Here is a 25,822-nt window from a genome sequence, read left to right on the forward strand (position 1 = left end):
TTAGGGCTTAATTTTGGATAAGATAGTGAAAACAACAAAATTATTTTAAAATACTAAATGAAATTGAAAGAGTTCTCCCCAAATTAAATGTGTACAATAAGGAAAAGATTAATGAATCTATAAGTTCGACATTGTGATACTGTTTTTGTTAACATTTTACAGAACTTATGAAAATGCTCTGGAATATTTGCTTAACGAATTCATTTGCAGGTGGTAGAGCCAGGCTATTTCAGGAAAAAAACACAACACAGAACTCTACAATAATCACAACTTTCACCTTTTTAAAAAGGCAGCTCACTTAAGCCTACCTTAGGAGGGTATTTGATGTAGAACTTTCTGAGAATAAGTTTTCATTTGCCATTCAAGGATAGATAGGTAGATAGATAGATAGATAGGTAGATAGATAGATAGAATACAATAAAACTGACATTTCTGGTGTAGAGTTTTTAAAGTTTTAATACATGTTTTTAGGTCTGTGCATTTGTCACCAGAATTAAGATACAGAGAAGTTCCACCTCCCCCCATAAAACTCCTTCAGGCTGCCTCTTTGTAGTCACACACTCAGACCACTCAATCCTTGTCGCAGCTGATCTTTCCTCCAGAGCAATACTTTTTGACTCTTGACAAATAAATTTTACTTAGTGTTTCCCACAAAGGTTCCTATCCCTCTAGTGAGATCCCAGAAATGTCTTTCTCTGGGTAAAGGTGATAACATTTATCATTTCCTCGTGGATAGGTTCTGAGATGAACTGCGTTGAAATAGATAAAGGTGGTTAGGATGGTGTCATGAGGCACCCTTCATAGGCACAAACATGTAGCGAGATGAAATGGGAGGACAAAGCAAATGCTGATACTAACTCCTTTCTCTTTCCCTAGCACGCCTGCTGCCACCTTCTCAACGGATGTCTATCTCAAACTGTGCTGACAGATGTGAAGGAGACTTCCATGGGGTGGGGGGGGCAAGGACCCACAGTCTAAATCATATCATTCAAAGATGCTGCTCTTACCACAAAACAGGACAGACTCAAAAGGGGTTGACCAGATCAAATTGATTTTCTTCCTGCCTTTGAATGATAAAATGTTCAAGCTCTAGGAGGACACAGCTGGCTAGGGAATGTTGTTTTAGATGGAATGAGGAATGGAGATTCTCACTTCTTCCCAACTGTGGGTGAAGTAGGGAAAGGAAGATAATGGAAGTGGGTACCTTGAAAAATATGGGGTTTCTGAGAGATGAAACAAATTTGTTATTTCTTGGATGTAGTCTGCGAGCAGAAACCTCAGAGATGTACCCCATATAATGAGTTCTGGGGAAAGAGTAGAGATGAATAAATGGTATATTTGAACAAGAGCCCAGTTGTATCTAGCATTCCCTATCAGCTGGGAACAGCATCGAAGGGGTTTACCCTTACTATGGCTCCAGGGTAAACCGTGAAAATTAGCTTGGTGAGTGAGCTGACGATCCTCCTGAGAGGCCACCTCGCCCAAAGAAAGTCACAGTGTGAGGAGATTTGCTTTACAGTGATGCAAGGGGGACCTTTAGAAGGGAGCTGAAGGCTGGCAACCCCAGCACACTGTAGGGGCTACCACTGTGTCACCTACAGGAGTCAGCACTACAGACCACTGAGGCCATAGAATAATAAAAAAAAAAGGAATGCCACTCTCCCCCCATGGGTTTGTGGATGATTATCTGAGTGGACTTCTCCTTCCCAGACTCATATTCCCTCCAGAAGAGGATGTCAGAAACTCAGTCAAAATTTGAATTTGACTGAGACCGAATTAGTAATCCTGATAATTGGTTCATTAAACTGAATTTCCCCCAATACTATTTTTCTGGAGGCAGATCAATAACTCCTCTGCTCCTCACTCAAGCCCTTGGCTGTAGAATTTAAACCAGTGACACAAATCTGGGATCAGATGGATTCACTCTGTATCCCAGAAACCAGCTTTAAAGACAGTATGTGGCAAGAGCCCTAACCTCTGACTCACACAAAAAATCTGCTGACACACAAAAAATCACTATTGCGTTACCCGTGATGGCTCAGGCTTTCTCAGTATTTCTTCCAGCAGCACAGAACACATTTTGAAGATTCCATTTAAAATGGAGTAGCAGTTTCAGCACAACATTTTAAATATCAAGTATGTATTGAATTGAGATCAGTTTTTAAATATGTCAAGGGTTACATTGCTCATGAATTTTGTATTCCTGAGGACGGTAAACAGGCTGGGAATAGAGCCAGAACAGAGAGAGATGATTTGTATCTCCGTATCTGTCCCAGAGGGGAAATGCTACTAAGCAGACCGTGCACTCATGGGAGCCTGGAACGAGTGTTTTGGGATTCACAAAACCACCCTGGATAATTAGGGGGCCCCTGCATCCCCGAACCACAGCTTTGAAAGAATCTGCTAAGGAGCCCCACACTCTTCAAGATCTTTTCTTAACCTTAAGAGAAAGAATCACCCAGGGAGCTTATTAAACATGAAAATTCTGATTTAGCTGTCCTGGGATTCTGCATTTCTTAACAAGCAGAGCCACCATCAGAGTAGAGACCACATGGAGGACTTGGTTAATGAGTTCTGTGCGCACAGCTTGAACTGCCTGGTCTGAAGACTTCTCAGTGTGGCACCTCAATTACTGTCAGCTCCTTGCACTGAGGCACACTCGACGGCCTCGGCAGGGCCCTGCTCCCCATGCCGGGCCTTCATCAGCACAATTAATCACTTCTCTTCTTTGCAAGTTCTCCGCTCATTTGTCAGGATTTCCATGTTTTGACACGAAAGAACCACAGTCCTCCAATTGTTTGGGATAGCATTTTCCCATTCTAGAGCACACCTGCCATCTGCTGGCCAGAACTTATCTCCAAGATACAGGGAAAGAAAAGCCATCATTTGTTTCTGCCTTGCGCCCCCTTGCTCGTCCAGGCACCCCCACGGTTAACAACTCCAGGGTGTGTGGTCAGTGTAAAATGTAAAAGGTGATGTTGCCACCCTGTGCCCTGCTGCCTTCCTTATCTGGCCGGATTGGAGAGAGTGCATTTGAGGGATCCATTCTAGGAATGCCTTGGATACTGAGGTCTACCTCAGGTTTGCAGGAGGTTATGTTCTCCTCCAAGTGGGTTTGATGTCAGTGCCTAAGGGAAGCAGGCTCTAGAGGAGCTGGGGCTCCCTGGGACTGACGTCTACTTTAGGGATGATCCAAGACAAGGTCGAAGAAATCAGATCCTGTGCTCTGCAACACTGCAATAGGGGAAGACATTCTATCAACATTATTTAGTAAGAGAGAGTAATTAATACATGAATATTCTCAAACAAGGGGTCTAGGGTTTACTCCTTATTTTACAGAGAAGCCATGTGAACCTAAATGGACAAACTGGCACAAGCTTAGGACATTCTTTGGCTTTTCCTGGTGCAGTGGGCACAACCGTGTTTGCACAAGTGTAAATTGTGCATGTCCTATACTCACAGAGACTGGAACACGCTGTGTGCGCGGGCCCGGGGGGGTGGTGGTGTAGGGGCGGTGGGAACTACTCCTGTTTGTATCAAAATCTGGAATATACCAAACTCTTATTCCAGTTATGAGAAAATAAAAAACGAGGCTGGGAAAAAAACATCCAGAAGCGGTTTAGATCATCAAGGCTCTCACTTCCATTTTTATTCTGACACTTCTTTCAATGGCTCCGAGCCTCAATCTCTTCTGTTGCAAACTGAAAGTTTCACACCTCTCTCACAAGATGGTAGTTGAGATGGAATGAGAGAGGTTGTGGAAGTGGAAGTGTTTCAAGTGATGAAATGTAGAAAGTGTGATTGTGTCTGTTGGGTTCTAGTGGCCTGAGACAGCTCCAAGGAAGGCCAGATGGACAGGTCCAGGTATGGGGTTGGGGAGAGAGTGCTATCCATGGGGATCCACTGGGAGTATTTTTTTCTTTTTTTTTTTAGATTTTAAAAATCTATTTATTCATGAGAGACACAGAGAGAGAGGCAGAGGGAGAAGCAGATCCCTGCGGGGAGCTCCATGCAAGACTTGATCCCCAGATACTAGGATCACGCCCTGAGCCAAAGGCAGATGCTCAACCGCTAAGTCACCCAGGCGTCCCTACTGGGAGTCTTTCTGAAGAACTCAAAAAATGGCTCTACAGTTGTGTATTTTATGTGTTGATGATAATATGCAAAAAGAGAGAGGGAGGGGGAGAGAGAGGCAAAGCATAAAGCCGACTCTTACCTCCAGAGAACTGAGGGCTACCAGAGGAGAGGTAGAAGGATGGGTTAAATCCCTGATAGATAATAATGAGGGACCTTTGTTTTGATGAGCCCTGGGCATTATGTGGAAGTAACAAATCACAGTATTCTACACCTGAAACCAATATTACACTGTATATTGACTGGAATTTAAATGGAAACCTGGGAGAAAAAAAATAAAAAGAAAACTTTTTTAAGGACTGAGTTTGGAATTCATCAAAAAGTCTTACGATCGTTTTATTAAAAAATAAAACCATGGCAGGAAGTACAGTGACACTATTCTCTTAATTCTCAAGTGTTGACTGTAAATGTTTTCGCCTTAAAAAAATACATTTAGAAAGTTTTGTTGACTGCTATTTCATTTGTACTGACTGATAAAGTTTTGAATCTAGCCTAGCCATTGTTTTATTATTCAGGTAATTATCTAAACAGGGTTTCAGTAACCTTGGTGTGAATTCCAATGTGAGGGATTTTAGCACTAATTTCATAATCGGAAACTAATTAACAAATTTAATTAGCCTAAGAAGAAGGCCTTCTTTCTTCTCTTTGTCAGGAACTTGAAAACAGTTATGTGTAGTATCAGTGAAACTGCCGGAGTCTTGAATCTCATTTTTCTGGCCCAAGAAACCTCATCAGGGAACATTTTCTACCAAAACCACTCATTCCTTAAAGAACAGTTTTGATTTCAAAATTTTCTTTTGAAAGATAGCCTTTCGTCTTTAGTTTTTATATGCATATGGATGCACATATAATAAACACACTCAGAATTCTTTACCTACCCTGTCTTTTCGGTAGGTCTAAGGCATTGAGAAAAAAGAAGAGCGCCATAGGCCCCATATCTCTGAAGCAGAGAGGACGATGAGGCAAAGGACACATTACGACATAGCCACGACTCGGGATAGCACACGAGGAAGTCCTGCACACTTCCCGAGAAGAGAGGGCCCAGTTTACTTCTGGATTTTTCCAGCAGTCTGCGCAAAGAAGGAAACTTGATCAGGTACATGAGTCATAGTGTTCATAAAATGAGAGCAGAACAACCGCTCTGGCAGAAAGCTGTGTTCAGTTTCTGAAATTGCTCACTTTGGTTGAATATTCTCACCTCAAGTTGGGCAGGAGCCTGGACTAAGTGATTTTTTGGAAAGAACCAGAAAAGTTATCTTTCCTCTACCAAGCATAGTCTGTTAAGACTCTGCGAGGGTGTAAGTAGAAATCCAGAGAGCTTGGGATTCAGTGACCCTATCTAATTACGGTTTTAAAATTAACTCTTCACATCTGATAAAATCACCTCTTCAATGATATGAGGGGAGAATTTAAAAACTGCTAATAAACAATAGGTAAGGGGTGGGGGGGAAGGGAATTAAAGATATTTAAAGACACTGAGCTCTAAAAATGCAGAAATTCAGACCACATCTGGAACAGCGGTAGATGATCTAATAATATTCCCAAATTTTTAACCATTTGGAGGTTGGGAATGGAGCAGTCTCTAAGACCACCACCACTTTCTGGCTTTGGCACATTTTGCGTAGTGGAGTCAGGAGTCTCCGCCCGGGGTCCCAGCTCCGGCCTCAGGAGTGTGACTCCAGGGCAGCATCTCCTTCCTGGCAAGAGGAGTGGGGGGTGGGGGGCAGGAGCCCCCGGCCCCCTGATCACACTCCCTGCCATCACAGCGGCACACTTAGGCTTTCCCCTGATAAACGTCCCTTCGTAAGTGCGTTTTCAGGAGCTGAGGGCCCAGGTAAACTGCACCACCAGGCGGCGGGAGCGCGCTCCGCGGAACTGGGGCCGCCGGGCCGCCGCCGCGTTGCTGTCCACCCGCGGAGCTCTCCACTAGGTGGCAGCAACACGAATATAATTGGAAAAGCCATTAATGGGTTTTGCTGAAAACAATTTCAACTCTTTAAAATCTGCGAGCAGCACTTTAGGAAAGTATCCACAATTGGAATGCTTTTTTTTTTTTTTTTTTGTTCCTCTAGAAAACTACCAGGCTACTTGCTTTGAGGCCTCCCACACACTAACCTAATATCCAAAAACACAACACAACACAACAAAGCAACGGATTAAAACTTTTTTTGGGGCGGGGGGTGGGGGAGCGCCTTTGAAAGAGCCTGGGAAAGATTACTGTTTGAAACATTATTACTGAAGAATTAGCCGAGCCCAGCCTTTCTTACCCTAATTTAGAAAAAAAAAAAAACTGACTAGCGACTAAAAGAGTCACTTTTTTGAGTAATAGTTATTATTTATGGACTATTACGTGCCAAGGATTGTATTTAAATGCTTTAAAAACATTGATTCACTGAATCTGGATCAGAGCTTTTTTAAAAGCCCAGATTTGAACTTAAGCCTGTTTAGGGCCATCTCCTCTGTATTTTCCATGACCTTATCGTGCTTTTTCTGCTAGAACCATTTTCAAAACCCATATTGAAGGAGACATTGGAATGGCTTTCACAGTGTGATTTTGGGTGCATACAGGGATGTATTCACTCAATGTATGACTTTCCCTTTCGTGTAGATGCATAACATTAATCCAATGAGGGATAATAATGTATTTTGATTCTACAGTTACATTGGAGGCTAAAAGTGAAGATTGGTTTGGGAGCAATAGCAAGGTAATAAACACATTCATGCTGAAACTTAAATGACTGTTAGCATCATGGCTGAGAACAGAGGAGGGCTGGAGAGGACAGGGGGTTACCGGGTGCTTTGAAAGCCAAGTTAATACCAAGCAACTGTCTGCCAGGCATCCACAGTGAGTGGGCCTGCCCTCTGAAGTCCCCAGGACCTTTGTCTCTTAATTCAGTTCTAAATTGGACTAGAACCTATTATAGATAGGCTAAGCCAATTGTTCTGCCCAACGAATTTACTGTATAGTAAAGCTGCACTTCAGTGTCCTTTATTTCAAGTATCTTTAAAAGAGATACAGTAGCATCTCAGTGTGGTAATCCCAAAAGCTGATTCACACAAAGAGGAGAAAGTCTCTTTTCTACTTTACACACTAAACTGTCTGGGGTGGAGAAGTACTGAAAGAAGAGAAAGGAGCAGGGTTGAGGGACTTAGGGTCCAGTGTTCTAGGATAGAGTGTTCTAGGATGGAGTGACTTGATTCTCCATCTGTGGCTAGCATCATGTCCTCAGTTATCTGCAGGCAAGGTCAGGTGACCTTGGGTGCCAATAAGCTTAGCACATATTAGTAGTAAGAGTTGTCCTTAACTATGCCTCTACCTACTAGGAGTCCAGTGTTGTTCTTATCTGTCTCATGCTTAGTTGTTATGCAAGCCCTGCTGGGGAGCTGATTCTATCCTTTCTCAGGAACAATGACTTTCCCAGGGTCCAATAGTTAGCAAAAGACACAGCGAGGATTCAGATCCTATTTTCTTAGCTGTATTTCCTCTACTTTTCTAGGGCCTTCCTCTGAGGCCATGGCTGGTGAAACCTACTTACTGAGAGCCACCAGGGCTCATACTAGCCAATGTGTATCAGTTAGTAAGCACAATTGGCTCTCAATGTAATTAATTATATAGCAAAGGCCTGTTCAAGTTTAGGTCTACTGAAAATGCTACATCCAATGGAGGCATTATAAAGGAATCCTGGGAAAATAAGCATACGTGTGAATAAAGCCCCCCTCCAACTCTTCCTGGCTTAAGCAGGAGTTAAAGAAGAGAAAACAGCATGAATCTAACCCAAAAGGCAGCACAACCAGAAGGTTTTATCCTGTATACCTGGCAGCCAAAAAATGATTTGCTCAACTTTCTTAGGGACAACAGAAGGGTAGGGGTGGCAAAGAGATGAGACAAAGCTGCTGAAAATTTTTGGTGCTGCTTTGGTCTCTATCCTAAGTGTTTAGTTTTGTTTGCATATAGCGACTTTTCTGTGGTTTCAATCCCCAGAATTCCTGCTGCCCAAAGGACAAAGGTCACTCTGGAATTCTGACCAAGACTTCATAGAACAAAGGAGAGAAAGCCAGCATACCTCAAGCAACATTTGCATTCTATAAGACAAGTACACTGAGCTGTACACACAACAGTACATTTGTGCTACGTGAACATGTTTTTCTGCAAATGTTTATTTAGAAAGATTTTTAACAAATTTCAAGCAGCTTGTATCTATGGCAGTTTCTTCAGGTGAAAAATGTGCTAACTGTCACTATGAAAACCAAGATGCAGGCAACAAGGAGCAAAATCAGACCTACACGACAATATTTTGAATGCTTTTCTTGTTCCTCTTCCTTTTTCAATAAGGTGTCAAAACCGGGTGTGTACATGTCTCCCAACCAAAACCGTAGGTCATTAGGGTTTTCCTAAAAAAAAAAAAAAAAAAAAGATTACATAGAATAGCCTCAATCAGTAACCAGTCAATGTTACAGACTAATTGATACTGCAGAACAAGACACCGTCAGAGGTACCGAAGGTTAATATTCACACTGTTCCAGGTGAGGCTTAAGTGTCACAGCTCAAATAAGAGAGGCTAGGCTTTGAAGAGCATCATTATTTCTCACCAGCAATGGCTTGAGGCTGAGCTGCCCACCCTCTTTGCCTCTCTAGTCCCAGTGGATTTTAAGTCAGATTCAGGGGTCAGTAAATTAGCTTTAGACTTCTGAGTGCTGTGCTAGGAGAGGAGTGAGCACACACTCAGGGAGCTGGGTGGATGCTGGTGATGGCAATAAAATTCCTTGACCACATCGCTATAATTACAACTTCCTGGTCTTAGAAAATGTAAAATATTAAAATAGCATATGGATGAGCTATGCAGAAGGATAATTTTGCAATCCTTGTCTACCTTACTTGTATCCTTCATTTAGTTTGTGTCCTAATCAAAGGCAAATCTGATGCCTACATTCCCTAGGGAGAACTTCCATAATTCCAAACTTCTCTTCCATTCTACTCCTAGCTAACTAAATAGGGAGCTTATTTTCTTCTTCCTTATTTATAAACTCTTAGTAATTTAGAAAAGTGGAATTGGCCAAAGGCTCTTGGAACTCTTACAGCCTGTAAGAGGTAACAATGAGTTAGGGGCTCTGTCTGCTAATTACGACATATAGATAGGGATGTTGATGAAAGGAGTTGAATTAATGAAGTATAGAAAGAAATTCTAATTAAAACAAAGCCATGACTTTCAGAAGCATCCCTCGAAAAAGTGCTAGAGATGGCATCATGAGGTCTACAAACGCTGAGGTAACTGTACATGTGGGGGATAGGGGAGGGGACAGACCCTAGTTTTAGCAAAGCATTGCATCCATCATATTTATATTTGATCTTCCTAAACAGAACTCAGGGAATTTTCCAACAAAAGCATTATTCCTCATTGCCAATGATGTTCAATCTCCTTAGCCTTACATCTTTTTTAGTGTTTTTGAGCCTCATTTTCCCATCATTCTATTACTTAAATTGTAGTGCGAGCAAAACTGAACTCCTTATTGTTCTGACAAACTCTCTCACTTTCCTGTATTTGTGTCTTTTTTCTTCCTACTCTGGACAGAAGAGCCTCCTTGCTCATGCAAACCATTTATATCTTTTGGAATTCTATGCATTTTTCAAGCCAGTAAAAATTAACCTTTTCATGAAGCCTTTTTATAATCCAGTGTGATCATGTCCTCTTTTGAATCTGCATAGCATTTTCTACTATTATTAGGAGCACTAGCCTCTTCCTCTCTATTGTTCTATAATGATGGTTTGTTACTTTGATCAGTTAGATGAGCTTTTTGATAACAGGGACAGTAATATTCATCTTTATAGTTTTCTTGCCATTCATGTAAACAATAAAGGGCAGAGAAGAACCTCTAGTGTAGAGTCAAGAAATGTTTGTAAATAAAATACATACTTTCCTAATTGAAGAAAGTGACTTTTTAAGCAGCCTAAGCGTCCATCAAAAGATAAATGGATAAAGATGTGGTATACATATATATAATGGGATATTATTCAGCCATAAAAAAGAATGAAATATTGCCATCTGCAGCAACACAGAGCTAGACATTATAATGCTAAGCAAAATAAGTCAGAGGAAGACAAATACGATATGATTCCACTCATGTGGTATTTAAGAAACAGAACATATGAGCAAAGGAAAAAGAGAGAGAGAGAGAGAGAGAGAGAGAAGCCAAGAAATAAAATTTTAACTGTAGAAAACAAACTGATGGTTACCAGAGGGAAGGGGGTTAGAGGGATGGGTGAACCAGAGGATGGGGACTAAAGAATGTACTTTACGTTATGAGCACTGGGTGAATTGTTGAGTCACTATATTGTACACTTGAAACTAATACAATGCTGTATTGGCTGCCTGGGTGGCTCAGTTGTTTAAGAGGCTGCCTTTGGCTCAGGTGACGATCTCAGGGTCCTGGGATCCAGTCGCGCATTGGGCTCCCTGCTCAGCAGGGAGTCTGCTTCTCCCTCTCCCTCTCCTTTCCTCCTACCCCCAGCTTATGCTCTCTCTCTCTCTCCCTCAAATAAATAAGAATCATTTTTTAAAATATAGTAAAAAAAAGTAATTAAAAATAATATAACACTGTATTTTAACTACACTGGAATTAAAATTAAAAAAGAAAAAAGAAAAAGAAAAAAAAAGAAACTAACTTCTTAGAAGTCTTGACCTTCAGATTCCTGATTAAAAAAAAAAAAAAAAAAGCCCACAAGATTACTGTTGCTATGGGGGAGTGTCTGTTATGGAAACTTCCCTGGAAAAGAGGTTACATTAAGAAGGAGATACATTAAATCTAGCAGGAGACTGAAAAACCTCAAAGACTCCAGACAACAAGATATTTCAAGAGTGCTCGTTTGAGATTTTTTTTTTTAAGTGTAGGAGTTTACACTTTTGTCCTCTTTCCAACAGAAAAAAAATCTTCAGGTGCTTAAGGTATGAGACTCGGAGCAGATATACACCTTCTTAAGTGAAGTATAAGTGGAAAAAGTCAGGCCTCCCTGGCCCTAGGGCAGGCAGGGGCAAGCTAAGGCTGGGGAGGAATCCAGTCCACTCAGAAAACAGAGGGCCACTCTTCCTGCTTTGCAGGTATTTCTAGATCTATTTGATAGATGATAACAGGGGGAGAAAAAAAAAAAAAAGAAACAAAGAAAGACTGCGGTTGGGTTTAAGCTGGGTGAATGAGTTCATTGCATACTTTTCCTGTGTTGAAATGTTTTTGTTTTGTTTTGTCACTGAGACATAGGACACTGTCCAAAATGTAAATCTGCAATCTTAAATCACTGAGTGGGCTTGGAATAAGATGACCCTTGGTGAGAACTGCCTTGTACCATGCCTGAGACAGAGCACTGAATAAATATTTTTGAATAAATGCAGAATAGGGAATTCTTAAGTGTTCATGAAATAAACGGTCACAAAACTAGGGGAAAACATACAAAATCTGGCAAATTAATTTTCATGAACCTTTTACCTTCTAGGTAAACTTTTCTATGTCACATCATTTCTTTCTCTCTACACTAGATAGATGCCAGTATATTGCTGCCATAGTCAAACTCAGAACAAATCAATAAACACATATTGACTAGGAGAGAGAGAGAGGGATGCCTGGAGCCAAAATGACCAGAAATTGAGAGATTTGGGTCTAGTGAAGAGTGCTTGTCACCTTACTACCCATTTTTTAAAGGAATATTTAGCTGATATTCTTCATCAATTGAAGGAGGTGATTCTTTGCTTTGAGTACCTTCAGATGCCCAGAAAGGTTTGTGTGCAGGGAATGCCTGTCATATTCCTCAGCAGTCCATGAGGGATTCTTTTTTCTTTCTTCCATAGCTTCCTCCAAACCTATGTCACCATAGAGTGGGTTATTCTTCAGAACTGATGACAAGGATGGTGGAGGATGATCCACAGCAACAGCACCCTCTGCATTGGATCGCCTCATTTGCTGAGCAGTGATGGTCTTTTCTCTCTGTTAGGAGGCACAGGGACAAGGCTTCTTTTACCAATGGGTCACTGGAGGATGAAATGTGAAATAACTTCCCCTGAAAATTTGTGGATTCCACCTGGAAACCCAACAGATTAGGACAATGAATGAGGAAAGGATTCTAGGATCTAATCTGACCTAGAATCCTGTCATTAATTAAATTTTCTTCTTTGTGTGTGATCTTGTTCAGCTTCAGTAATCATTTATGAAAATGCTCTTTTATAACTACAGAGAAAGGACATTGTTTTTTAATTCGAATAGCAGAATTCTGGACAATGCTAGTTTTTTTCCCACCTCACTTGCAGTGATATTTAATGACATTTTACTTCTATTTGTGTATTCCATGACTGATAAAAATAATATTTAACCTTGCTGTATTAACCCAGCAACGTCAAGATTAAAAGGCATTTTATAGATATGCCTTGGCTTTCAAAAAACTCTCTTGGGACTCGTTTTTCAGATAATGTGAAGGACAGAACAGCATCATACTCCTTTATGTGTCTACAGACCAGCTGGCTATTAGATGGCTCTAATATTGACTTAAAGATAGATTTTTAAAATCTTTTTCTTATTGAAGCAAAATATACTTATAGAAATGTACTCATATCATAAATGGATAGCTCAATAAGAAATAGAACATTACCAGCATACCTCATGTTCCCTTCTTGATAACCCTTGCCTTCTCCCTGCCCAAGGACAATCAGCATCTCGAATTTAACAGGGTAGGGTAATTATGTTTTTCTGTGTATGATTGACCTGCAGGTTTTTACTTTGCTTTTTTTCACCCCTTTGACTGTAAAATTATTATGGAGGTAGAAACATTTTGCATTGAAATTTGTTCATTGGCTGAATAAAATTAAGAAGAAACAAAAAGCTTATAGATTAATGCCTCAGTTATAATGAGCATCAAGAGAGAGAAGTTCTACATAAGAAAACTTAGGTTTAACCCTTAAAAACTGGTGACACATTTCATTAATTTACAGCAATTTTTTAATACATGTGTTTCACATATTTAAGTCTTCCTAAACAGAGAAATTTCAATAGCAATTAATATTACTCTGAGTTATATTTCTAATCATCAAGACACTGATTCCCTTAGCATATATTGGGTATAGAGGTCACATTAAGTACATATTTATGTAAGCTAGGTTGTGAAATAGTATTACATACAGTTTCTTTCTGAAATGGCTGATAAGCCAAAAAAAAAGAATCATCTAGATAAAACCATTCATATTCTCTTTGGCCTTAAGCTTCCCTAATTTTCTTAACCCATACATTTTTTTATATACTTAAAGGTCAAGTTAGAGATCTCTGAATTTATTAGGGTGTTGGTCTGCTCAAAATCAATTTATATTCTTCAATACTGAAATTTTCAATGAAATAATACATCATCTTGACTTAGCATTTGTCTTTAAGATGGATGGCTTCATAACAAAAGTTTCTGAATTGAGAAAAACAATTTGATATGAAATTTAGATCATTTCAGCTTAGCATAATTCTGACTTAAGGTTTTTTTTTTTCAGGGCTAGACATCTTTGATCATCTTTGAGAGGGATAATTCTTCAGGCATTAACAAATTTACTTTGCCAGTTTTCTTGCCCACTGGACTATTTCTTCAGCTTCTTAAGTAAGAAAGCTCTATAAATGAGGAAAAAACAATTTTGAGGGTCAGGAAAAAAAATAACAGACTCTACTGCAATTAATACCTTGAAAAACTAATAGGTATAAGATAACAAAATAATTTTAATAATTATTAATTCAGAGCTATGGTCTAAAAAGAACATTCAAGTCGTTAATTCTAAACCATATTCTTGAAAGTCTAAGATCTATCCTAATACATGGTGCCATTTATTTGTGTGTTGCATGACAATTTCATGTCTGAAATATATGTGCAGAGAAAATAGAATATCTTTGCTAAGAATTTGATGGCAGAATAAAAAACACTGATTATAGTTGAGGTTCATTTATATTTTGGTAATTTTTTTCAAATAAGAAAGAAAAAAAAGGCATGTATTTGATTTTAACTCTTGACCCCACATTCTGGATAGATTACATTTACCAAAGGAAAACTCACAGTAATTCTATTACTTTAGTCATACAGATTCTAAAATAATTTGTATTTTTAAATATTAAAGGAAAGCAACACTTCAAAGCTTACCTAGACTTTTCTGTATTCACCATTACTTTGTCCATTTTTCTTTATACAATTTAATCATTATTTACACCATTTACATATAAGTAAATTCAGTAAAAAGAGCAAAATAGAATGCATTTTGAGACAAACAAAAAACTTAGACTATAGAATTAATAGACCAATAAAGAAAGAACCTCTAAAAAATGTACTTAAGGAAGAAACTTGATAATAAAAGTAAAGATTAAGATGCAAAAAGAAATGCTGAGCAAAAAAAAAAAAAAAAAAAAGGAAAAAAGAAAACTGATAAATCTCTCTATATCTAAGGAAGTATTGATAAATACTTATGATAAAGCATATAACAATGATAAAGCAGATAACAATGATTAATTTGTGAGTTTTTAAATAAGGGATAATTAAATCACTGAACTGGAAAATTTAACAGGTATTTTTGATCAGAACATTTTAAGAAATCATGTCAGTGAGAGCACAAAAATATTAGTAAAAATAGAGAAAGACTATATAGTTTCTAAATCAGCAGAGCAGTAGAAAGATAAAGGAAACTTGATAAGACAACAAAGCTGAAAAAAAGAGTAGAGGGAATCTCAGAAAAATATTAGAAATTTTAGAAAGCATCATGTTAAATGTAAATAGACTAAACCTTTTAATGACAGAGATTGTCATTTTTTTAAATTGTCAGATTTTTAAAATTAAATTATGTAATATTACAAGTGGGATACCTAAAATATAAGAACACAAAGAATGAGAGTGAAAGAATGTGAAAAGATATACTGGCAACTACAACGAAATGAGAGCTACATATTGTGGTGTCTAGTTAAATGCGTATGAATTTTATTCTCCCCTCCTGAGCATAAAGGATGACTGCCTTTCCCAGTTTGGTTTGAAGTTATAATGGGGCCAGCTCTTTCCTAGTTGATGATTTATGGATAAAAGTAATAGCACCATTGAACCTGGTTCCTGAAATCTCCCACAAGATTTTGGCTCACTTTCCTCATTTCCATTTTTGTGTCACTATTAAGCAAGGGTTGTATGATGGCAGAACTATAGGATGAAAGAACTTGAGGTCATGGGTTATTGCTTGGAAAAGAGCTGCCGCTAAAATCTACCTGCCCTTCCTCAGACTTTTCATGAGCAAGAAAACTCTTTTATTTTTGGGATGCCTAGGTGGCTCAGTTGGTTAAGTATCTGACTCTTAATTTCAGCTCAGGTAATGATCTTAGGGTCCTGGGACTGAGCTCACTGTCAGACTGTGGGCTCAGCAGGGAGTGTGTTGGAGGATTCTCTCTCTTCCCCTGACTCCACCCCTGCTTTCTCTAATGAGTAAATAGATCTTTAAAAAATATTTTATTTTTAGTTAGTGATCTTTTGTGAGGATATGTGCTATCACAGTATAAGCTAGCCTATCCTCCCTAATACACAAAATGGTATATCTTAAAATTCCATAAACATGTGGCATGGGTTTAGCAGCCAAGAAGTGGAAAGAGATAAAACACATCAGCAGCTGGACTGATGGCTATTCACAGCCTATAGTAAAAAACTGGCATAAATGTCATCTGTCATAATGCAATCCAACTACATTGTAGCTCTAGGAGAGATACTTACAAATAATCAGAACATTTATGTACATATAATGACATTACAATAATCAGAGCATTAATGTGATACAAGGAAGAGATGAGGTTAGAGAAAGAGCTGGACAGTTGGAAAGAAGAAATGAAAGAGTAGAGAGGACCTAGAAATTCGATGCCCTTTATCCTTCTATTGTTGAAGATCTGTTTGCAGATCCCAAAACCAAAACACAGAACTCTTTAAGAAAAAAAAAAGTTGAGCAAAATATGCTTATTGAAATTTCTCAGTTGAATAAAGTGACTTAAGATAAAGATCATGTAAGGCTGTACTTTCATAACTCTTATCCCTGAGAGTTTCTATGTGGTTGTCACTGACTTTAAGAATACAGTAATGGATGCACGAAAGCCAGTTTGAGAATTATGCCTTCAGAGAACTTCAGGCTTGCTTACTGATTTATAAAACTGACAGCAAGTAGTCAGTTATGTCAGGTAAGATTACATTAATAAATAGCCTCCTAAATTCTGTAAGAAATATATTACCGAAGAGATCACAAGCCTACACCTAAAAGCTTTTGGGTATTTAGATATAAAACAAAACAAAACAAAACAAAAGAAAGCAGTGACAATAACTCTAGATTTCCACATTTCCTAGAGTAGAAGTAAACTTTGAAGCCTACCTTGAAGGAGAGTCTACTTTTGCGGCAAAAAGAGAGCAGTAGGGGATCCCTGGGTGGCTCAGGGGTTTAGCACCTGCCTTCGACCCAGGGCATGATCCTGGAGTCCCAGGATCGAGTCTCACGTTGGGTTCCCTGAATGGAGCCTGCTTCTCCCTCTGCCTGTCTCTCCCCTCTAAAAAGCAGAATCATGGTCTAATCAATCTTTCACACCTTCAAGGAAGGAGGCCACACAAACTATTCCCATGGGATCTCAGAATTACTTTGGAATAGTGACTACCGTGTCTTTAATTTTTCCCATTCAGAAAGGAAGAATTTATAGATTTAAAAAATATATTTATATATGTAGTTATTATGTAAAAAACATATTATGCATATTATTACATATTATGTAAATACATTTAAAAGAATGATAAACTGTGGCAGGGCCTGGCTAGCAAATCCATTTCTTTTTATGGGCATACAACAGCCCATGGACTAGGACATAGGACTGGATTGGGACATACCCTAACTCAGGATTGACCCCGGAAATCCCTGGATTCTTGGGTTACTCTCTTTCCAATCTACAGGCCCAGCAGAGATTCTAATACAGTAGATCCTCAAGAAGGAACAGTCTGGATTCCATTTGGAAGCCAAGCCCTAGGACATCCATATCACTCATATCAGACATGGTATGAGACATACATTTTATTGTGTTAGGTCACTAAAACTTTAAGTTTATTTGTATCTACAACATAAGTTAAGCTAACCACCAAGAAAGTGTGTGTGTGTGTGTGTGTGTGTGTATAGACACACACACACACATATCAGACAAATAGGTCTTTTTTTTTTAAAAGATTTTATTTATTTATTCATGAGAGACATAGAGAGAGAGAGAGGCAGAGACACAGGCAGAGGGAGAAGCAGGCTCCATGCAGGGAGCCTGACATGGGACTTGATCCCAGGTCCCCAGGATCCCACCCAGGGCTGAAGGTGGCGCTAAACCTCTGAGACACCCGGGCTGCCCAGACAAAATAGGTTTTAAATAAAAGACTTTGTTAGATACAGAGGATTGCTACACAGTGAAAAAAGGTAGATATCATTAGTAAAATATAATAATTCTAAACTTGTATGCATCTAATAGTCTCAAACTTTATAAAGCAAAACTGGAGATAATTATAAGGAAAAATTTGTACATACAATTTGTATTAAGCAGACAAAACAATTACTAAAGATAAAGAGGATCTGAGCAATAAAACCAACTTTGATCAAGTGAAATATACTGACATCTTTATTAAACAATTGAAAATACTAATTTTTAAAATATATACTACATGTTTACAAAAACTGATAATATGCTAGACTATAAAACAAATTTCAAAGACTCAGTATTATATGGATCATGCTGTTTATACACGGTCAACTTTGTTAGAAATTTATATATCAATTTCAAAAAGTTAAAGTACCACATTTTATAGAAAACTAAAACATACACTTCAAAGAAATAATAACGGAAATTAATTTAGAACGGAGTGAAAATGAAAATTGTAAATTTGTTGGCCAGAACTGAAATGGGTATTTTGAGGGATTATTATAGAAAAATATGTTTGCATGATAAAAGCAGAATGAGAAAATTAATGAGATAATAAGAAACAACACAGAAATAGAGAAAATTATACTGCATTTTAACTGCAATTTAATATAATTTTAAAAGAGATAGAAGTAGAAATCAATTCATATTACAAAGGAAAAAGCTAATACACAATGGAGAGGATGAACAGTATTGAAAACTATTTCTCTGGAAGGGCTGGAAAGACTGAAACACCCCTGGCCATACTGCTCAGGAAAAAAGACACAAATCCACAGGGTTAGAAATGTAAAAGAAACATGAGTAAAGACATACCAGAGGTTAAGAAATGTAACAGGAGAAAAATCTGAGCAATTAAAAAAATTTATAAACAATTGGGCAGTTTTCCACATAACTTACCAAACTTAAGGAAGAAAGTGAAAATGTTAATAAACTTGTGATAATTTGACTAACTGAATCAATAGTTTAAAATCTACCCCAACTGCACACATATTGAAAAATACCCGGCCAAGAGATTATTGTAGTCATCTTCTACCAGACAGTCTTGAAAACAGATCATTCCTATTTTTGTCAAATATTTCCAGAAAATAGGAAAACAAAGAATATTCCACAGTTCATTTTATGAGGTTGGTATAAACTCCTGACAAAGGCAGTTTAAGTAAAAGAAAAGGTCAGTTATAGGCCAATTTCTCTTATAAGCACAATGCAAAAATTGTGAATCATCTATTGCTAAAGATAATTCTACAATATGTATAAATTATACATACCAGGATAAGACAGATTCATACCAGGAAAGAATTTTTACCTGGAAGGTGATTTAAAAAATTAGAAGATTAATGTAATTCACTACATTAAGAGGGAAAGATGTAGGATTTTGCAACAGATTCTGAAAAAGATTTTGAAAACATTCAACCATATTTAAAGCATACTTTCTTAGCAAACTAGAAATATTAGGAAATCTTTAAAAAGTAATTAAGAGAATCTGCCTTAAACTTCTAGGGCATAGTTTACCAAATAATCACAATATTAGAAGCATTTGTTTTAGTTTCGGAATTAATACAAGGATGTCAATAATCACAAACATTCATATGTTGCTGCAGTAGAAGCCCCAAGCAATACAATAAGAACAGTAAAATTAAGTAAAAAGAATAAAGATTTTAAATAATGAAACAAAACAGCAGATGGCATGATTACAGGGATATGTATTGTCAAAAGAGAATAGATTAACAGAATTTCAGGATTTAAGATCAATATATAATACTTATGTAGTCTATAATAATCAATGGCATACATGAGTAACACTATTATAAAATATGACTTAAAAAGTTCTAGTGTTAAGAATAGTAAGTGCTATAAGTATTTAGATTTATAAACCTAACAAACTTTATGAAAGCTTCTACATAGAGAATTATAGGACCTCATTGAAGGGCCATATGAGGTCCTGAAATGAAAAAGATATACCATGTTTATGGATTGGGAGAATCATGATCATAAAGATTTCCATTTTCCCCCAATTTGATCTGTACATGCAGTGAAATCGCTTTTATAATCATAATGTAAACAAGGCATTTTGTTTATTACTTGTGGGAGTACAAACAAACTTGTGGTCCCCAGGGACTACAGTAATTCTGTTTCCCAAACTGCTAGAATGGTTATCTTTATAAATCACAGATTTGGTCATGTGATTCTCTTGCTTAAAATTTTTCACCAACTCCTCAAAATTTTCAAGATAAAAATATAAAATCTCACAATTACTAAGCCTTTGTGGTTTCACCCAGGCCTCTCTTGAATCTTGTCTCCCTGCCTTCACCTCCACCTAACCAGGGCTCCGGAGTCCCACACATTCTCTCATAACACTGATGGTGTGCTTCCTTAAGGCTTTAGTGCCAGAGGCATTTGGGTTTGGTCTGAGAGTTGTATGGTGGGGACAGGTTGGGTGTTGTTTCTGGCAGCTCACTGTCCAAAGCTAAATTCCAGACCCCACTGGAGATTTTGTGAATTACATAAATTTAGCCTAACTTGATAAATCATGTTTTGATATTTGCCTGTAAATCCCTAAATGAACTAAATGATGCCCCCAATCTACTTCCCAGATAATAATTTAAGTGCTTCAAAGGTTCTATAACATTTCCCCAAATATAGGCTTGAAAATGGGAGACTATTTGGCAAACAGGGCTGTTCTATTCAGAACAGTAAGTGGAGGGTTAGGAATAGAGACATTCTTATGGAAGGCAGGACAGATCTCAAGGACATGTCCAGAGACAGGTTGAATTATAGCATACAAAACAAACAACCAAAAAAAAAAAAAAAATCCACCCTAAACAAAAAACTGAGGAGAGACATCAGAATTTAAGGGGAAAAGTTAGCTATTAAGACAGAAAAAAAAAAAAAAAAAGGCAAGGAAAGGCGAATAGGAAATAAATCCAGGGGATGACACTGTCTAGAACTCAAGGCAAGAGCAATCTCTTACCCTTGACCTTTTACTGCAACTTACAGGTTTAGCATGGAATGCTCTTGGGTTCTGAAACAAATGTGATGGAAGCCAGGAAAAGATAAAACAAAGAGATTAGTCTGAAAAGATTCCAAAGTCTATGCTAATAATAATAATAATAAAAGAGCCCACTACAGTGTCTGAAACATATTTTATCATTTAAACTAAAAAAAAAAAAAAATCTGCCTTTTCCTTTCATTACCTCGTTTTATAAAGGGATTGGCAGAAATATTTGGAATACAATTCCAAATGCCTTCATCAGACACATGCCCCAAATTATTTTAACAACCAGAAACATTAGATTTTGGCGAACGTTTGTTCATTGCACTGAGATGGAATTTATTGTGAAGCTTCTTTACTTCTCTAGTGTAAGAATTTAAGAAGTATAAATATAGTGGAATCAAGAAATATGCACTCATACTCTCTCCCTGCAAACATGGTGACCTGTGTGTTTCCGCAGCATGGAATTCAGTGTCCTGGGGGAGGGGAGTGGCATGCATGAGAACAAGTGCTTGCTTTTCTTTATGCCCAGAATTACTTTTGCATGTAAAAGTGGCTTACAGAATTTCCTCTGAAATTGGAATGTGAGTTTTTAAGAAAGCTTTGAGAGATAAATCATGGATATAAATATGATGCATATATTTAGGAATTCAACCCCATATTTGGGATTATAGGATATGTGTTTTAACTGCTGAGGGAGGTACTATTAATTTTGGAGGCAATGGTTGTAGTTAGGTACTTTGACATTCCCTGAGGTAGTCTGAATCCCAAACACCATGCACCTGGGTGCTATAAGACCCAGGGATAAGCCGACACAACTCTGAAGTCTGTGTGGATTTCATGTGAGCATAAAATCTACTACTTGAGTTATGGATTGACAGATGTATTGACTATGTTTCCTAACACCACCATCTATGCAGACACAGAGACACACACAGAGACACACACAGCCCTGCATCCACACTATAAATAAGGAAAAGGCATGTAGTATTATCAACTGTTTTTTCAAAATCCAATGAAAGGATAATTTCAACACAATTTGGAATACTGTCAAATAATAATAATTTCTTAGACTTTTATAGGAAACCTTTTCTTTCAATTGTTTTTATCTCATATTGTATGTTCTCATTTTTAAACAAATACATAAAATTAATATTATACTATTTTTTCAAGTGGAAATACTGAGGCATGAACCAAATAAGGGCCATAATAAATGTCTCTTAAAGTGGCTTACTATGGATTTGAGATAAGACACCAAATTTCTAATTTCTTTGTTCATTGCTCTACCCATTGGCTAAATGTATCCCCAACAGAGTGAGGGTTTTATTTTATTTTATTTTTTAAAAAGATTTTTAAAATTTATTCATGAGAGACACAGAGAGAAAGGCAGAGACATAGGTAGAGGGAGAAGCAGGCTCCCTGTGGGGCTGTCATACAGGACTTGATCCCAGGACCCTGGAATCAGGACCTGAGCCAAAGGCAGATGCTCAACCACTGAGCCACCCAGGTGCCCCGAGTAACGGTATTAAAAGAAGAACTTTTGACAGCTACCACCTCATGCACACCTAACACCTTAACATACCTGGTATAGTCAGTGCCTTCTTCTAGGTACATGACAGCCACTTAAAACTTTCATTATGTCTTTCTATCTTAGATTTATATTCTATGCCACAAATACATCATTCCTGAATTTTAAGATCCAGCCAGGGAAAGAATTACTTATTCACATATTATAAATAAAAGTGGTAAATGTAAATCGTAGTTAGTCCTAATTTGTGTCATGCCTCCCCAACTACCTGAATTTGTAAGATTTATTCCCCCCAACCCTATGGACCATCTCAATAGCATATTGGCCTTTATTCTATGTCATTTAACATTTTTTTAAGAGTAAAGGATAGGGCAGCCCGTGTGGCTCAGCAGTTTAGCATCTGCCTTTGACCCAGGGCATGATCCTGGAGTCCCAGGATCGAGTCCCATGTCAGGCTCCCAACATGGAGCCTACTCCTCCATCTGCCTGTGTCTCTGCCTCTCTCTCTCTGTCTTTCAAGAATAAATAAATAAAACCCTTAAAAAGAGTAAAAGGATAACAGATTTACTAGGTTTATGTGCAGTTTACAGTTACTTCCTTGGTTTTTCCTTGGAAAACCACTTCAACTCATCAGGGCCTACCTATTGAAAAAAACGCCCCCTTAAACATCGCATGCATTTCACTCAGGTTTAGAAACAACATTCAACAGAGTTTTAAACCATGCAGATTCACAGGAAGGAAATAGGTTAACTCTAGTAACAAACAAAAGATGTTAGATTGATGTCTTCCAACCTCAAAGGAATTTATTGGATATGTTTTCTTTGACTAAACTTCATTGCATAGGAGGGCCAAGGTTTTCTGAACTGATTTTTGAGTCATTTTGTTCCATGATATAAACAAAAAGGAAGGAAAGGGAGGAATTTCATTGCATCTAGCTTAAAATACAAAAATGAGAACCCAAAAGGTATGTACGGATGGTGGGAAGAATTTTAAAGATTGTAAAAGGGAAGGAGTCAATTTTTTTTTTTTTTTTTACAAAGGCAGTTGTCATAACAGGCTGCCTTATGATGGAAATAAATTAAAATCCTTATAGGTGGAGGAAACACTTACATAATCGTTTGAGTGTACTGGATTTGAATGATCTCATGATAAAGGTCCCCAGGAGCCCACAAACACACCACAAAGGAGTCACTTTACACCAGGACTCATGAGTAGCAACTGTTTCTTAAAAGAAAACAAATTTCTGTTCAGGGAATTTGAACTACTCCAAAGGATTTAATGACTTGCAGGGGTTTGTAGGTCAGTCACATCTGTTCTGAAATGAAATGCTTCTTCCTGTTTCAAAATTGACTAACCCTTAACCCCATTAGCCCTCACGTCTTAAAACAAAGATTATTCCTGTTTCATGAGCTGTGCCACAGTCAGGGCCTTTATGTTTATTTCAGCACATGGAACTCATCACGGTTTTATTCTTCTCCTTTGGTCAGCAAAAAGAAGCAAGATGCAAAAGAAGAAAGCAACAAATAAAGTCTGCTCTGGGTTTGAAGTTCTGATTGTTATGTCCTGTCCACATGGATACCTGTGGAAAATAAGAGTATCTAAGACGATAGCCAGCACTTTTCCAAGGAGGAGAGCTCCCTCTATTTCCTTTTCCTTCAATCACTAGGATTTCCATTGTTCTGCTGAGTCTTCTCTGCATGCAATGAAAGGGAGCCCAGCTAAATCAGGCAAAAGCAAGTTCCCTGGTTGTCTCAGAGGCTGTGTTCCAGTCCCCAAGCATCTGCTGCTTTGTGCTTAGAACACACCAGAAGATAGAGATAGGTTTGTCCCTCCAGAGTCTTACTTGCAAGTGTAACAAGTGGTTCGAAAAATTCTGAAGGAAAGGAGTAAGATGAAAAGGAGGCAATAAAACAAGGACAGACTGAGAAGCTAGTGCTTAGCAAAAAACGAAGGTCGGGGGAATTCACATATTTTATAAAGTGATCGGAGAGTTTCCTTATGCTGAGGAAGAGAGAAAGGCCTTTTTTATATTGTAAGAGTGAGATGCTACTTTGTCACCATGTTCCCTACTGCCTTTTTTTTTTTCCTTTAGGGGACAACTAATGAAACAGTAAGGGACACCTGGGTGGCTCAGTGGTTGAGCATCTACCTTTGGCTCAGGGTGTGATCTTGGAGTCCTGGGATCAAGTCCCTCATCAGGCTCCTCACGGGGAGCCTGCTTCTCTCTCTCTGCCTATGTCTCTGCCTCTCTCTCCATGTCTCTCATAAATAAATACATAAAATCTTAAAAGGAAAAAAAAAAAGAAAGAAACAGTAGATGGTGAGAAAGAAACGAGCCCCACCCCATGTATTTGGTCTCCCGGATTTTTACCTGTGAATACACGAGGTTTTGCCAGCGTTGGGCGGGTAGGTAACTCCCCCCTGGAAACCTCACCAGGCTGCCCTGAAGAATTGCTGAGCTCCTCATGAAAGACTTCACATCGAGCTGCAGGAATTTGTCAGGATGGTTGTTATTTGGCAAAACAGAGAGGTCCATGTCTCCCTTCGTCTGCAGTGGAACACAAAGGAAGCAAGAGTGCTCTTGTCAGACTGGTCCATTATTAATGAGCCTCAGGACGCTCCAACCGGCATCTGAAACCAGGTCCCGCAGCCACACTGGGGTGGCACGCTTGAGACGATACATCAGCACCCAAGAACAACGCAGCACCCTGCTTTGTCTTTCACACACAACACTCACACACACACACATACAACACACACACACACAAACACACACACGGTGCTTGAGTGGGACAGATGGGGCTACGCTTATCAAATTGAACAAAATGCCCAGATCAGATATGTAGTGCTGAACATCTCTCCACACAGCATCAGTTTCAGAGGAAGTATTCTTTGGATAAAGACTGCCAGAATTTCACTGTCACAGTCCATAATCGGAGCGCATGAAATATCACCTGGAAGGGAGATATGACTTCATTTTTCTCTCTGAACGTCGCCCAGCTAACACAGCTGACTTGGCCCAGGCCTATGCAGCCTCCCACGTGACGGGCAGGATCTGGTTTCTTCTCCTGTTTTGACTCCCAGAGTCTCAGGCTCATGTGAAACCTGACCACGTTTAGGTTGTCAGCTCTGGCCTGAACGGAGAAATGGCAAGAATTTGCTTTAGAGTTTGCTAAGGTGATTTAGCGCCCCCTTCTACTGCCTTGACCCATTCCTCATCTGAGGTCCCCCTGACTCTGTGTCGAGCCGGAGAGCCCCCTCTGGGGTGTTCTGGTGTTCGTACGGTACACTTGGAACCAGAGAGGACCATGGCTGCTGGGTTTGGATGACGTGCTGTCCTAAGTGAACCCATCTGCTGTTCAGAGAGCCAAGGTGGGAGTGAGGTTGTGGACCTGAGCTAAGCCAGAAGTAGAGGCGACTTTAGGGAGATAAGCTCTTGCATTTCAAGCCTCTCTGCCTCGGGCAACCCATACTCCTCATTGTGAAAATATGGATTTCCATCTAGAAAAGAGGAAAGCTCCCCACCATGAGAAGGCGAAGGATAAACACCTTGGCAGTTTTAAAAAGACACAGGTTGTTTGTTATGTTTGCACCTCCGTAAACCCATCTGCTTCAGCAGGAAGGTTTCTCTTCCAGGGGTAAATGGGGTCACATGTGGAATGTATCAGCACCAGATTTCAGAAGAGTGCCATATAGCTTACAAGAAGCAGCAGCCAGGATGT

General features: G+C 38.7%; 1 protein-coding gene across 1 annotated transcript; it reads right to left on the reverse strand.

Annotated features, from left to right (window-relative positions):
- Positions 1–8,274: 8,274 nt before the first annotated feature.
- On the reverse strand, positions 8,275–25,256 carry MINAR2 (membrane integral NOTCH2 associated receptor 2). The gene is made up of 4 exons (XM_025994982.2): positions 25,055–25,256; positions 24,472–24,648; positions 11,881–12,105; positions 8,275–8,526 (listed from the first exon to the last, which is right to left on the reverse strand). Exons 1-4 carry the CDS (start codon positions 25,196–25,198, stop codon positions 8,347–8,349), a joined length of 726 nt encoding a protein of 241 aa, XP_025850767.2. The 5' UTR covers positions 25,199–25,256; the 3' UTR covers positions 8,275–8,346.
- Between the last annotated feature and the right edge of the window lie 566 nt (positions 25,257–25,822).

Source organism: Vulpes vulpes, chromosome 12 (genome assembly GCF_048418805.1).
Source record: "Vulpes vulpes isolate BD-2025 chromosome 12, VulVul3, whole genome shotgun sequence".
NCBI classification, from domain to species: domain Eukaryota; kingdom Metazoa; phylum Chordata; class Mammalia; order Carnivora; family Canidae; genus Vulpes; species Vulpes vulpes.